Genomic DNA, 16,084 nt, shown 5'->3' with positions numbered 1-16,084 from the left:
TGTCTGTGCCAGCATTCTAGCAAGAGAACACTTTTGTGTCTGGCCGTGTTTGCTGTGCTTTCTTTTTTTAGGTTTTCTTTTTTCTTGGATTGCTTTGATTAAATGCCCTCGGGATTTGTTGCCGTTTGATGCAAGTCCCCACAGCGTGGCGTCAGCAGGGCTTTATCTCCTGTGTGTTGTAGAACCATTGGCTTTGCAAGTCCCTAGACAGAATGAAAAGCAGGTTTTGTCTTGAGATCTTCCTGTTTATTATGGTGTGAGGAACGGAGCCTGCAATACGGCCGTCCTAGACTGTCATAAGTAAAGCTGTCTTTTTGCCCCTCATCCAAACTGAAATCAGACTGTGTTAACTACACTATATGGACTAAAGTATTGGGACATCTGCTCATTCATTGTTTTTTCCAAAATCAAGGGTATTAAAGTAGCTTATCCTGCTTTTGTTGGAGTAACTGTCTCTACTGCCCAGGGAAGAAGGCTGTCTACCAGATTTTGAAGCTTTGCTGTGAGAATGTTGGATGGTCACCACCCCAACTAATCCCAAAAGTGTTGGATGGAGCACCATCACTCCAGAGAACACAGTTCTTCCACTTCTCCACATCTTCTCAATGCTGGGGGGGCTTTATACCCCTCTTCTAGCCAACGCCTGGCTTGAGGCAGCATGGTGCCAATAGGTTCACGTTAATCTACTCCAGAGAGTCCTATTCTATTGGCAGTTCTTCTCTACAGTTACTAGACAAGCTGTGTGTGTGTGCATTTGCACATCTGTGTCAGCTGTGGGTGCAACTTAAAGTAGCTGAAGGCATTCATTAGAAGGGGTGTCCACACAAACAATCGGACATAAAGTGTACGTCATGTACTTCACTAATGAGTCACTGTGGTCTTACATGTTTGTTTATTTAGTGTTGTTTCCATGACGTGTGTGATAAGTGATAAGATCTTGCTAAGCAGATATAAATGTGACTTAAAGCAACTATTGTAACGCTGAAAAACCCAAGTCATATTGCCTTAGTCCACAAGCTTCTTTCACACACAGCAGTGCTGTGAAAGTGAATTACACTCCACAACTGTAGGGGGAGCTCAAGAGCAAAAATACCAACTCAAAAATACCATTAGAACAAGGCTGTTCTGAGCATAAATTAGTGCTGAATATTATCCAAACCTCCTTGAAATACTTACTTTACTTATATGTAAAATATGAGAACAGTTATGTTTGTATTATGAGTAGCTTAAAACGTCGCTAACATTAGCCTAATTAGCTGAATGCCTGATTCAAGGATGTTTACCATGTTTAAGTGAAAGTGAAACTGCTTTTGCTCGACATTGGACCTGATTTGGACACCATAGTACTTTGAGTCTCTTGTGTTTTTTGAGGCAGTTCACATATAAGAACATCAGAAGAACGCCTGGCCTCTCTGGGTTTTAGGCTATCCTTTAGCCTTTAACCTATCCTAGACCCCACACCTCTTATTCCTCTTGCTGGTGTTTCATCCCAGGACCTTGCCCTTATAATTTACTATATTAACAATATTTACTCAGATCTACCAGTTCCTGACAGTAGCTCCATAGCTGGCAGCTGATTTGTCTTGGACACTCATACAGTATGACTGGAGGGCTTGAGAAACACAAAGGTAAAACAACAGGCTAGCAGCATTTTGCTGGGCTCATAGAAGCCTGTGTGTTTATCCTTGATTTGTTTTTAAATGGCTCTTATTAACGTTAAGGGACATCCCATAATTAAGCATAAGCAGCTTTACAGAGATCCGTGTCCGAGCTCATTTTGAGAAAGACAGTGGCAACATTGGCAAGGAAAAAATCCCTCAGATCGAGAGGAAGAAACCTTGAGAGGAACCAAGACTCCTCTGGTCGACACCGGATCATAATAATAAAAAGCAAAACAGGAATAAAAACAACAATAAAACTAAACTGAATTAAGAGAATGGCAGAGTGGTAGAAGAGGAAGCGTGAGTGAGGCGATAAAGTCTGTTAACAATGAATAGGTTTGCCTAAATATCTCAAAATTCATATTTTTGTCATTTGTAGTTTAATAAAAACACACGTAATGGCAGTGTGTGGCATTGGTTTCAGCACAGTTTCTGATAAATGAAATACTGAACACTGAAACGAATGCAAAATAAACAGTGAACTTTCATTCTGAATGTGGTCTGTCTGGTTACGGCAAACGTAATACTGTAAAGTTCCCTTTAGTGTCTTTTTAAGAGGCATTTAATCAAAACAGACCCGGTTTGTAGGGCATTCCTTCCGAGTTTAGTAAGAGTACTGCAGAGGAACTGGTTGACTTTGTCAAGGCCATTTTTTTAGTGGACTTTATTTACACAAACTTACAAACAGTGTTATCTAATATCACGACACCATGATGTAGGAAAATATGTTTATCTTTTTTATATATATATTTTTATCAGCACTGCTCAGCGCTAGCGTGGAATCTGAAATCTAGCATAAATTGTATGTTAATGAACCTCTACCTCATGGTTCAATGTCCTTGCCTTGCCTTGTGCATATTTCCCTCAGGAACTGTCAGGCAAAATCAATATGGTACCAGGTGGAGAACAGCACATTCACATCTACTGAGCAAATGATTAACATCAGCTTCATCACAGCGCATCAATATGTGCAGATTTTGACTTTTTGACATACTTTGATTTATAGGGTCAAACTGTCGTGACGAGCGGCATAATAGAACATTTACATTTACATTTATGGCATTTAGCTGACGCTCTTATCCAGAGCGACTTACAAGGTTACTCGTATTACAGAGGAGGACCAATGTAGTGTTAGGAGTCTTGCCCAAGGACTCTTATTGGTGTAGCGCAGCATAGTCACCCAGGCAAGGGAATCGAACCCCAGTCTCCCACATGGTGTGGTAGCTCAGTGGCAGGTAGTGGTGTTTTCTGTTGCGCCACACCAACCACATAGAAATGCTCTGAAATGCCTTGGAATAAGATATTATATTCACACACAAATGTGCCGGAGTCAGATCAACACAGTGAGTGTTAAACTTAACGCTGTGGGTGTTGAATTGAACACTGGCAAATTTGCTGTGTACATTAACTAACCACTAAAAGTCACGAAGGTTTTGTCCATCTTCTGTGAAGTTGCCCGTTTGGACATACAAGGCGTCTTCTTGCGCGAGAGCCAGGATGTAGTAGAGTTAAGAATGCAACTGAAACCCTCAACTGTTGTGTGTTATTGTGGCTCTCTCAGAAGGAGGGGTTATTTCCTCGAGGCCTTTTTTTTGGTTGTTTAATTTTAGTCATTGTGTGATGTGCGAGTGACTGGAGGATGGTGTGAAAGGTAGTGTTGTGACTGCAGCTTTTCTTAGAGCAGCTGGATATCTTTACGACGACTGAATTAAATGTGAGTTCATTCTGATTGTTCTTTTTTGTTTAGTCTCACTTTAAGCCCTTAAACACTCCCAGGCTTCTCACACACTCAGGTGTATTACTCAGTAACTACAGGGACTTGGTGGTGGGGCTGTTCTCTGGTAATAGGAGATATATAGTAATAACACTCCAAGCCCTCTGGCGGGACATCATCTTTTTAAGGGGTTACAATAAACAGTAAACTTGCCTCACTTAGGTTTGGTTCTTTAGTAATTTAAGAAGGTTTTATTCAGAATGAAATGAGTGAAAGTTAGAAGACTGGGAATACAGATGATCTCCTCTAATGGATTAAATTGAGATTTGCTTGTTTTTGTTTTTTTACCATTAGAAGTGCATGTGAGCTTCTTTATCCTCGGTTGGGAAGCTGGATAGTGTTCGAGTAAAAATAGGCCATCATTCTTCATCATTTCTGAGATAAAAAAAATGTAAACCTAAATCCAGTGTGTGAAGAGTTTCTATCTTTGTGTTTTAACGGGCAGTGCAGCTGCACTATAGGGACAAAAGTATTGGGACACCTGCTGTTTTTCTTTTAAATTCAATGGCTTTAAAAAGGAGTGGCTGGAGTAACTGCCTCTACTGTCCAGGGAAAAAGGCTTTCCACTAGATTTTGGAGAAACATTGTGAGGATTTGAATGCATTCCACGACAAGCGACAGCGCTAGGTCAGGATGTTGGGTTATCACCACAGCACCTCATCCTTAACTCCTCAACTCATGCCCTTCCAAACATATTGGATGGAGCAGCATTAGAGCATCTAGAGAGCACAGTTCCACTGCTCCACAGCTCAATGCTGGGAGGGGGGTTAAACTCCTCTAGCCCACACCTGGTATTACATTTCGACAGATAGTATCTAGATGATCCACCTCTTGATTGTCTATCAAAATGTAGGAGACAGCCCACGCTTTAAATAGCTTAGCTGAGCCTCACTGCATTTTTAAAATCTCATTTCACACCACTATTGATCAGTGTCACTGCTGTCCCCTTTACCCCTGCCGTAAAGAGTCACTGTTTCTTACAAGCGGGGTTTTGTTAACCTCATCTGACATCCAGGCCTCCCCTTGACTCTTGTGGTCATTTCCTCCTACAGAGAGATGAAAGAGGGTGTTGACATCTGTCTCGCAGACTTTAGTCGTCTACTTTACCTCCGCTGCTCTGGTGAAGCATGCATCCTGGTAAAACCAGCAGAGTAGCTTTGAGGTTTCCTCATAGCTGGTTCTAAAATCCAGTTTCCTTCCCAGTATAAGTGTGTCTCTGCTTACTATTGGGCAGACTAGGGTCAGTTCCCCAGCATGACATCTCCTGAACTATGTATGTAACATGATTCAAGTGTAAGCCACTCTGGATAAGAGTGTGAGCCATGCTGGAAATGTAAATATCTGTATAACTGTGGATGTACCAATAAGGGAATTGTGAGGTGATCCAGTGTCAGATGTTTATCACGCATGTTGATGTTCATGCAGATGCTGATACATTTTAGGCCTAAAATGTTCCTGAAATTTGGTAGTACCTGCACTGTGCAGTGTCCAATGTGTCCAAATGTTTGTGGACACCCCTTCTAATGAATTAATTCAGCTTCATTAAGTTGCACCTGTTACTGACACAGATGGGCAAATGGTTAAACACACAACTTGTCTAGTCCCAGCTTGTCTAGGACTCTCTGAAGAAGGTAAATATGAAACCATTGGCCCAATACATGGGCTGTAGAGAGCATTGAGCTGTGGAGCAGTGGAACTGTGCTCTCTGGAAAGGTGGCTGGTGCTCCATCCAATACTTTTGAGATGAGTTGGGGAGTTCCTCACAGCAATGCTCCAAAATCTAGTAGAAAGCCTTCTTCAGTGGACAGTAGAGACAGTTACTCAATCAAGAGCAGGCTTAATCATTTTAATTACCCTTAATTTTAGAAGAAACAATGAATGAGCAGGTGTCCCAATACTTTTGTACATATAGCGTATTTCTGGAGAAGCATTTGGACAAAACTTTTATGTCTGTGGAATTACAGAAGAACTCACCTAAACAGGCAAGAGCATCACCTAAACAGTGACTTCCCCATCTTAGAGGGGATCTCAGAGGAGTTGACCTGGAGTTCAGGTGGCTTCTGCTTTGTGGTAGGAGCCAGTCCCATTGTACAAGGACATTAGGATCCATCATTATAAGAGCAGAGCTGTGAACAACTCTGCCATTTATAAGCACAGCCCGAGTGGTCCTGCCCTGTCACTATGTCCAGGGGATCACTGGTTCAAATCCTGGTAATGCTACTAGCCATTGGCAAATAGGGCCCTGAGAGACCACAGTTGGCCTTGCTCCCTCCAGGGTGGGTAGATCTCCCCCTGGCCAGAACTGGTGTCTGCTATCTAATGCATCAGAGCGCTTCGCTGCCCCGTGATGTTGTATCTGTGGCAGCTCAGAAAAAGAGGTGCTAGCTGGCTGTGCACGTCTTTACCCTCCCAGTGTCAGGATCATTGCATGTGATGGGGGTGATATGTATGGGCTGGGTAATTGGTGGTCCAAATGGGGGAGAAAATGGGTTAAAATAAAAGCACATCATCAGTCTGACATAGACTTTCTGTTTCGGACTTTTCTCAAGAACAAATTAAATGAAGTTCTTAGGAACATATTGGTGAATTAGGCCCAATATTATTGCACTGACATTTCTGTTTCAGTTGCGATTCCACAGCCAATCAGAAGCAGCAGTCCAGAGGAGAAGTGCATGTAAATACTGAAAGTTGCAATAGGGAATAGACCCCCAGTGCAGACAAAATGAAACTGCCTGTATCTTTTTGCTATTGTGTGGAGCATCTCCTATATCATCTTCGCCTTCAAGGGCTGATGAAAGGTGGGAGCAGGTTGCTATGGAAACCTGGTAGCAGGCCTGAAGCAGAGCCATGCCCTAAAGCTTAGCCTCCCGACTCACCTGAGTGGGCTTTTGCACTGGTCACTCTCTCTCTCTCTCTCTCTCTCTCTCTCTCTCTCTCTGTCTGTCATACACACAGACACCAAATCTCTCAAATTATCACATCCGCCTGTCTCGGTTTTTGAGCACGGGGTTTTACACATGCTGAAATGCTGAGATGAATGAGGAAGTATACTGGAGGAAGTACTGTGTTGCTTTCTGAAAATTAGAGCCAAGAGCATTTCCGAGTAGACCTTTCACTCGCTTGGCTCGGCATGGCGCACAGCTTTTTGCTCTGATTAAATGAATTCCAATGAGGTGTTATTTTTAATGGCGCTTTATACAACAGACATTATTCACAGACGTTTTACAAACATCTATCCAGCTATAAGTCCAGCTGTCTCCATATTTTTACCGGGCTGGCATGACTGGCAGCCTGGTTTGAGGGTCGAGCTTTGGGATCCCAGGACTAAGTATTCTTGGTTGTACCCTTGATCAAGGCCCTCAACCCTTCCCCTGCCCCAGACAACATTGCTCTCCTGGTGATGCTGTTCTGCTGTGACCAGTATTTCTTGTAAGCGGATCTGTAAGGTATGACCTATAGTTCTATCTGACCTGCTCAGTGATACACAGTAGAAGAAAGCCCTGGTGTGAATAAAGGGATTTTTTAGGGGGACATACTTGAGAGGTTATGACCTAAAACATAAGGTCTGTCCTCTTTTACTGAGAAAGATATTGCCCATAATGTTGTCTGCACAGCTTTAGTGTATGTGAATCATATCCACAGCACTGGGCTCTATATTGTAATAAGCTCAGGCTAGGTCGTAGTCATTGCATATTAATATAATACTGTTTATAGTGGGGCTGGATCACTAGTGGGTAATACACAAAGCCAGCTATAAGCTGAGACAGCCAATCACTCATGAAGCTGTCACTCACCCGCCACAGGCCCCCTACCCCTACACCCCCAGTGTGTTGACAGCAGACACAGCAGCATCTTTCATGGTCAGACATAAAAAGGCCTGCAGGCTGTTGGGGGTGAGATGTGCAATAGAAAAATACCAGAGAATGTCCTCTTTGTGCTGGGTAATCACTTCCTGTGCACATGCTTCGCTTTAACAGGCCGCAGACTCTTCATTTCCATAAGGCTGTGAGGCAGAGGAGTGTATGGTGAAGGACATAGCGGCGGGGTCCATTGTGTTATTACTCCTGCTGTGCATGCCAGACACTCACTGTGCACTGTCAGTTGCAAAGCTTGAGACTTCATTGGATTGCAGAGGCTGATACTAATAGCAAATAAGTATCACAAGTGTCACAAGCTCCACATCCAATACCATGCCACTAGCATGTTGAGAATGCTCCACCACCCAAATAAGGAAAACTCCAATCAGTGGTGGTCCAATTGTGGTCACTTTTGTTGGAGATGCCAAATCGTGCCTACTTTGATGAATCAGGTATCAGCGATTAGAGCTGATAGAGCTGATGGCATTCTCTAGGTACACCAGATCCAGCTAATCAATTAATTAACAAGCATTTTCTGAGTTGAAGGCAGTGTGTTAGAGCAGGAAACCACTAATTTGTGCAGGGCAAGAGGTCCTCCAGGACCAGGGCTGGGAACCATTGCTCTAGGCCTCATTAATGGACATTATTCCAGCCTGCAGCAGTGAGCTGCATTTTGGGGTTTGTTTTTAAATACTGGGCATTACTAAGGACGTTGCCATCTCTTTGCTGCAGTAACAGCTTCTGCTCTTCTAGGAAGGTTTTACACCAGACGGTGGAACATTGTGATAAGGATTTGACTGCGTTCAACCGCAACAGGATTAGTGAGGTCAGGTGCAGAGGTGAGATGATTATTTTTAGATCACAAATAGCACATCAGCGCATCCCAAAGGTATTAAATGGTGCTGCACGGGATTAGACGAGACGCCACGAGATGTGTTCCTCAGCCCAGTCCAGTGTTAGCGAGCTTTTTAACCTTCTCCTCGATGCTCTCATGTGTGGCTGCTCCAGAGCGTCCCATCCTATTTGGAATAGGGCCAGTTATTGTCTATGACGGATAAACCCCAACCCTGTTTTAGCAGTGAAGCGTGGGACGTCTGTAGTCTCTTTTTGTATTCTTATTCTTGCCGTTCTCATCCTGCAGTGAAACCACGGCAGTAAAAATAGCTTCTGATGATCTGCTATTTTCCTCTCGCTTGTCTGAGATTAGGACTCTGTTTACATTCCTTTAGTCCATTAAACTCATGGGACATTACTCCTGAACCGTGAGAGATGGAACTTTCTCCCACCATGGTGGTGTTTTTCCTGAAGAGGTCTGAGGTTTTCTCAGGGTCATGGAGGGAAGAAGAGGAGGAGGGCACAAGACCAGGGGAGACAGTTTCATGAACTATAACTTAACCCATTAGACCCTCTATTTAGACCCTCTATTTATTATTGTCATGTTTAACATTAGCCCCATATGCCCCAAAATAGAACCCACTGAGAGCCCTCTTGAGCAAAATATGCTCAAACAAATGGTTACCAATTAATTCACAGTAGGTTCTTCATTAGGATTGATAACTGTCTAATAAACCTCAGGTGTCTGGGCTCCGAGTGGCCTCACTGGCTCAGCAGTGTAATACTCTGGCATTATGGGCCGGGGAGGTTGCAAGTCCCGAGCCATGCTACTTTGCCATCAGCGGCTAAGAGAGCTGCTGCTCTGTCCGGTTGGGTAGATGGCACTCTCGGTTGGGTAGATGGTCAGCACAGGCGACTTTTAGCTGTTGTGGTGAAGATGGGGGCCCAGACGCTTTCCTCAGAGCGCGTTGGCTGTCTGACGATGAAAAAAGGGTTGTGACAGTGGCTGACTTTGCTTGTATTGGAGGAGATGTGGTAAGTCCTTGTCCTCCTAGTGTCTGGAGCATTAGGGGGATGGCTCTAGTACCAAATTTCAGTACCAAATTGGGAAAAAACAGGAAAAATCAGGTGTTACTTAGGGATTCAGTAACTCCATGTATCTAATGAAGCCATAACATTTCCACAGGTGCTGCATCTTGCTTAGGCAGATAACTAGCTAAGATACCTTATTTCCAGAGAGGAACACAGTGGCTAACGTGAAGCTTGCTTCTGAGTCATAGCTGGTTTCAGGGTTATTTTCCTGTCAGTTAAACCTCATACTTTTCACTTCCACAGTCATGCATACAGATGGGAAGAATATGCTCACGCCATGCTCGCGGAATAAAACAGTCACTGACAGTAATCGCTGAGGAATGTCGAAGGACCTGGTGAACAGTGGACGCGTGTTCTTGATGGTAGACTTTTTATAGCAGTTTGAGTTGTAGTTAAGCTTTGAGCATTAACACAGAAGATAGGTTTAATAAGCAGGTGAAGTCTATAGTTCTAGATTACAATGATATCCCCTGACCTTTATGTGCTATTTAGTCCAAGACTGGGTGTAATCTGTGAGTGGAGAGCAGGCCAAGAGCTAAGCATAGGTGCTAGATCATCTGAGCTTAAGGTTGTCAGAGATTTGTGATTCTGAGCTACATCAGTAATACTATGAACTTGACTTGAACTTGTGTTTGTGAAGAATCTCAGGTTGTGTACATCCTGTCTTTAATCAGTTACTGAAGTGTAATACAGCTGTTTTTTTCCACTTCAGGCTTCACTGATCTTCCTGTTTTCTTCAAATACCTTCACCTAGCAATCATAAGACATTCTGCATTCCTCTCTGTGCTATTCTCAAATATTCCTCATTACAGCTCCCCCTATTGAGTGTGAAAGACCTTCAGCTCAACCTTTCTCTCTCTCTCTCGTCCTTTCAGATCCTGGCAGCAGCCCTGGAGAACGCCGCAGTCAGAAACTAAGTCGGGGATGCAGAGGCAGCGACAAGAGCTCTAGTGGAGTAAATGGAAGAGGCTCGGGCCGCCGCCTCCCTCAGCATCTTAAACCACAAGGTTAAAACCCACACAGAGTTTATCTCCTCAACACAAGCCACATCTCACACAACTACCTACATCCCATGTCACATTGTGGTCAGCAATGCGAATGAAGAGATAGAAGCCAAAAGCTGGTAAAGAACTTATGCTCCCATCAGTGGTACACAATATACCACGTAACTCTCTACTGTCCAGGGAAGGCTTTCTACTAGATTTTGGAAGAGCATTTGCTGTAAGGACTTGATTGATTTCAGTGACAAAAGCATTAGTGAGGTCAGGATGTTGGATGATCATTAGCACACCCCATCCTCAACAGAGAACACAGCTCCACTGCTCCACAGATCAATGCTCTGGGGCTTTATACCCCTCTAGCCCACGCCTGGCATTAGGCAGCATGGTGCCAATAGGTTTGTGTTTATCCGCTCCATAGAGTGCTATTTTATTGGCGATACTTCATCATCATACAAGTATGATTAGACAAGTTGAGTTTGTGTGCATTTGTACGTATGTGTCAGCAATGGCTGCAACTTTAAGTAGCTGAATGCATTCATCAGAAGGGGTGTCCACGAACATTTGGACATGTAGTGTAGTGGCATTTATAAAAGACGTGAAGAGGCAGTTCTTGAAGGTGACGTGTTGGAGGCAGGAAGAATGGCCAAGTGTAAGAATGGGAGAGACTCACGAGTCCAACTCTGATGACTAGACAACTGGGGAGTTCCTGTGGTCAGTTGTAACCAAAAGTGCTTCAAGGAAAGACAACCGGTGAGGCGTCTCAGGCGTAGGATCTGCAGATATCACAGGACACCTTCAGAGGTCTCTTGGAGACCCTGCCTCGTGATGTTCTAATGGTGTAACTATGAGGTGTGATGAAAACGTTTCTCCAATGAAAAGCAAGTAATATTGTTCCTTGAGACACACCAGCATTTGACAGCCCAACCTCCTAAATAAGGCCCACTAACAGGCGATTAACACAATCATAAAGGTCCTTGAGGAGGGAACGAGGCCAGGCCGATTAAAAGGATACTTATTTAGCAATGTCACTGTGGCTTGACTGCAAAACAGACCACAGAGTGTCCCACTCAGCAGAGTGAGCAAGTGTCCTTGAATCAAGGTGTTCAGTAAAATGTGAGGACTACAGAGCTCTCTGCTCCTCAAGAGATACGAGATAAAGAAATCATCACTTCTTTTTTTAGCTCTCAAGCTCAGTAGTGAAATACTGAGCTTTAAATACGCTGGATGGGGGCGAATTAGAGCTGGGTTGTTCCCTGTAGTCAAGACCATTGAATAGAACTGCATTGAAAGAAGTCAGCTTTAGCAGGTTATTGACAGTGAGAGATATTGTTTGTGATGCTTCCACAGCTGCTGGAAAATGACAGCTTAGACTGCATATGCCCTCACTCACCCTTCTCCAGTACCGGCCACCTTGCTGCAGTAAAACACTACTGCCACCTAATGCAGCATTGCAGGCACTGCAGTTCTGCAACTGAAAATGTCAATGAGTTCATTTTTAGGTTGGTAAAGTAAGAAGGGCCATTGTCATATTGAAGCCTGATTGACTGTAATATCCTCATTGCCAAATAAATGCCAAAATCATGCAGCCTCACTATGTGATGTTCTTTCTCTTGCCTGTCCTGCAGTGCCTCCTAAACCAGTGCACCTCCAGAGTCCGGTGACAGAGCTCTGCAAGCCGCTAGGCAAGGCCGCACCCTTCAGCTCCAGGATGGAGGAGGGAGGAGGAGGGGGAGGCGGAAAGGGTCGAGTGTCCGACCTCATCAGCCGCTTTGAGGAGAACAGGTATGCATGTGCCACTCTGAAAATAATCAGTGAGATTGTGAATCACGTTCTTCATGGCATTTGTGGTGCCTGCTCCTGTACAGTATGCTGATATATAGTGGGGTACCCCTGGTAACCTGACCTGGCACCTAGTTTGGAGATTTGAGCTATTAGATAACCTTTACCAAAGTATTAGGCCTTAACTAACCTGTTTGGGCTATGGCTTGTCTACAATCATCATTAGGAAAAGCCAGGTGATGCAAATTTCAAAGCTGGATGAATACTGTGACTCTTCACCAATCAAGCAGCTGCCGAACACTCTGAAATTTAGATAATTATTGCCTACAATGCAGAAGAAGGTTATAAGAAGACAGCAAAGCATTTTCAGGTAGCCTTTCCCTCCGTGCATAATAAAAGCCAAGGGTGGATCATGCTTTGGGCTTGTGTTGTAGCCACTGGCACAAGGAATATTTTACTGCAAGCAGGGATCAATTAAATTCCAGCAAATTCTGGAAGCAAACATCTCACCGTCTGTAAAAAAAAGTGCTGGAAGGTGAGGACGCTTCTATAGCAGCATTATCATCCTAACCACACCTCAAAATCCGCAATGAACAATCTCAGGAGATGACAGCAAGCTATTTTCCATGACCGTCACATCTGTGATACTTGCCTAGAGGCGGTGTTACTAACACATGTGTACTGAACATGCAAGGTGCCCAAACTTTTGCCTTGAAAAGTCTAAAAAGATGTAGCTAAAAAGTAACATTGCTTAAAATATTACAGAAATGTGTCATCTTTGACATGTCATACTCACTTAACTATTCACAGTAACAGATACACTATATGTCCAAATGTTTGCGGACACAGCTTCTAATGAATGACTCTCTGGAGCAGATGACATGAACCATGCATAATGCCAGACGTGGGCTAGACGAGTATAAAGCCCCCCAGCACTGACCTGTGGAGCAGTGGAAGAACTGTGTTCTCTGATGATGATGGTGCTCCATCCAGTACTTTTGGAATGAGTCTGGGAGTTGGGGATGGTGAGGTGGGGTGGTGATCATCCAATGTCTAAAAATCTCCAAAATCTAGCAGAAAGCCTTCTTCCCTGGACAGTAGAGACAGTTACTTCAACAAAAGCAGGATCAGCTTGTTTTGTTTAGTGACCCTTGATTTCAGAAGAAACGATAAATGAACAAGTGTCCCAATGCTTTTGTCCATATATTGTATTTTGAGATGCCCAAACTAGCATGCCACTGCATTTGTGACATTATTAGTCAGCAATGTGAAGATATTAATTGTGAGAAGGCTGGTCTGTTATAGTCATAGACTGTTAAAGTTGAGATTGCTGTGACTTTGGCAATCAGTCACAAGTCTGACTCCACTACGTCTGATGTGGACGTTCATCAGCAGCTATTATTATTATCGGCCCTCTGTTTTTACTCTACTCACCACTTTCCATTTAACCATGGAAACTGCACTCTTGAAAAGCCTCCTCATCATATCGGAAGAACTACAAACTGAAGCTGAAGCTAAATTATGTAATGAAGATGAGGATAAGGGGGGGGGGTGTAAAAAGAAACATTAGCTTTTAGTGCGTGTACAGGAAGACTTTATCAAGAAGGAGAAGTTGGGTGACTCCCACTCGCGATGTTTCTCAAGAGGGGGGTTGAGAAAGACAGAGGTTTCGACTTGGCAGACGAGCCGCAGTGTTTGTAGAAGATGACACTGAAGCTCGAAACTGTTAAAGCTTTAGATGATGAAGGCTAAACACAGGTAGGATTCTGTTAGTTGCAAACTCTTTGCCTCTGTTTCATGCACAGCTTTTTCTCTCGCTGACAGTGTGGCCGAGGTTCTTCTGCACACTGCTGGTGGACGTCTGATTTACAGTCTGATTTATGCCATCGTTCCTTTTTGAGATGTTATTTCCTTCATCCTGCCTTCCCCGAGCGTTACTTCACCTGCTATGTCAAGAGTTTTCTCCTTCTTTTGCTGAAAGCTAGCTGCTTTTGTCATATTTCCAGATGATGTGACTATCTGTAGTGCATGGACATTCTTTAAATATAGTTTTTAGGTCAGACTGTTGAGCTTATTATGAATTATTATTAAGATTATTAATGCTTGATTAATGGAGAGTGCCCCTCGCCCAGGTTTACATGTTTTAAAGTTCAGTTGTTTTTGCTGCAAATAAGCTATAAGCTAAGTCTTATCATATTTTGAAAACGGATGCAGTGTGCCATACCATTAATACCACTGATAGCTGAAGCGAAAACATTGACGATCTTCATCTACAGGGGCATCTGTCAAGAGGCGGGATCTACATATTAGGCAGAAAGTGAACAGTCAGTTCTTGAAGGTGATGTTGGTGTTACATTCAGGAAACATGAGCAAGCATTTTTTTGAGTCAGTTTGACAAGAACCAAATTGTGATGGCTAGATGACTGGGTCAGAACATCTGGGTCAAAACATCAGGCAGGTTTTGTGGGGGTTTTCTAGTATGCAGTGGTCAGGACCTATCAAAAGTGGTCCAAGGACATCTGTAAGGCCCATTAATGTGATCTATGGAGGCTGATTTAAAGCTAGCCACTCTCTAGCAAGGCTGATTTAAAGCTAGCCACTCTCTAGCAAGGCTACCTCAAAACTGCCTTGCTGCTTCCTTTTAACCAAATTATTAGCACCTTGTGCAGTCAGCCGTTTCTAATTCACAGTTAATCACGCTGCTTATTTCTACTTACTATAAAATCTTCCCATAGTTACCTCAACTCTATGCAGTGGAGTCTGATTCAGCTAGGCCTCATGGAATCATCTGCCACCCACAAAAGGGCTACAGGTCCTGATATCTACACTATAAATACACACACAGACACACACACACACACATACGTACATCCTGTTTGTCTTGCAGGTCTGATGACTTTTTACTTACAGTTTTGTGTAGGAGTAGGTTCTTTGTTGTGTCACTAGCCTCAAGAGTTCCTGTGGAGGACCTTGGGGTAGTTTGTGACAGCATGGTTTCGAGGCTAGCAGTGGACAACAGATATTTTTTCATCTTATGACATTTAGACATTTAGACCTCAGACATTTAGTTTGGTTTGCTCTTGACTGTTGAAGTGAGTGGTGAAGATCGCCACCATGACCAGATCCAAGGAGCTCCAAAGAGACCCAAAAGGTTGTAGAAAAGAAAGATCTCAGAACAGCTTCGAAATCAGCCGCTCCGGTGTCCGCTAAACAAAATGGCAACATAGCCAGATCAGGCCATCCCAGCAAGTTCAGCCCAGTAGCAGACCACAAGCTGCGTAAACAGGCCTAAAACAGACCTAAAAGGTCATCATCAGGTTGCTCTCACCGCAGTTAATGTCAAAGTACAGAATCTACCATCAGACAGAGACTACAGAAGTGTGATTTTCATGGGAGGTGTGCAGGAGCAAAGCCTTCAGACAAATGTCCATCAAATGTCCATATGTTTAATTCTGTTAGACAGGCAAATGTTTAATGTGGTGTCCTAATTTTATCCCATGACTGTATATTTGCTTCTGTTATTACATATACAGTATAAACTTCAGTCTTGTCCTGTACCACGGTTTATGTGTGTCTCAGAGTATTAGTCACAAATGATGTAGGTGACTCTGGCTGTGTGACTCAGATTAGGGCACATAGAGCTATGTGTGTTAGTAGCTGTACTGCACTGCACTGCTCTGCACCATCCTGAGGTCTTACAGCCCAGCCTGTACTCAGTGTGCTGTACAGGAAAGGGCTGTGTCGTGTGGGGCAGGTGGGCCACATAGTGGGAAGCAGCTGCAGGATGTGTGTGCGTATGTGTGTGTGTGTGTGTGTGTTGCATACATTTCTTTTGTACAAAAAACAGACAAAAAGCATACAATGCCAGAGCCGATACAATAGTCTTTCTTTGTGAAGTGTTTTTATTGTGAAGGGGTTTTGTTAGATTAGACTTATATCACATGTTATAACACAAGTATTTACATATCACCACTGTCCAAACAGAAATCTCTTTATTTTAGCACATCATTTGATTAAAACAGCTGCCCTGCACATTGTAAAGTCATATTTAATGAATAGACCAATAGGAATCATCTAAAATGACCT

The 16,084-nt window shown here is 43.4% G+C and overlaps 1 protein-coding gene across 5 annotated transcripts in view; it reads left to right on the top strand.

Moving 5' to 3' along the window:
- The window catches only part of fgd4a (FYVE, RhoGEF and PH domain containing 4a), a 72,928-nt gene that overhangs the window by 39,060 nt on the left and 17,784 nt on the right, over positions 1-16,084 (top strand). For all 5 annotated transcript variants that reach the window (XM_072695907.1, XM_072695909.1, XM_072695912.1 and 2 more), the window contains 2 exons: positions 10,094-10,225; positions 11,845-12,001. In XM_072695907.1, the coding sequence (XP_072552008.1) occupies positions 10,094-10,225; positions 11,845-12,001 (289 nt within the window). The remainder of the gene's footprint in view (positions 1-10,093; positions 10,226-11,844; positions 12,002-16,084) is intronic.

The sequence above is a fragment of the Salminus brasiliensis genome, chromosome 13 (genome assembly GCF_030463535.1).
Source record: "Salminus brasiliensis chromosome 13, fSalBra1.hap2, whole genome shotgun sequence".
NCBI lineage: Eukaryota > Metazoa > Chordata > Actinopteri > Characiformes > Bryconidae > Salminus > Salminus brasiliensis.
Note: the sequence above shows the minus strand (reverse complement) of the source record. Positions and strands in the feature narration are given on the sequence as shown.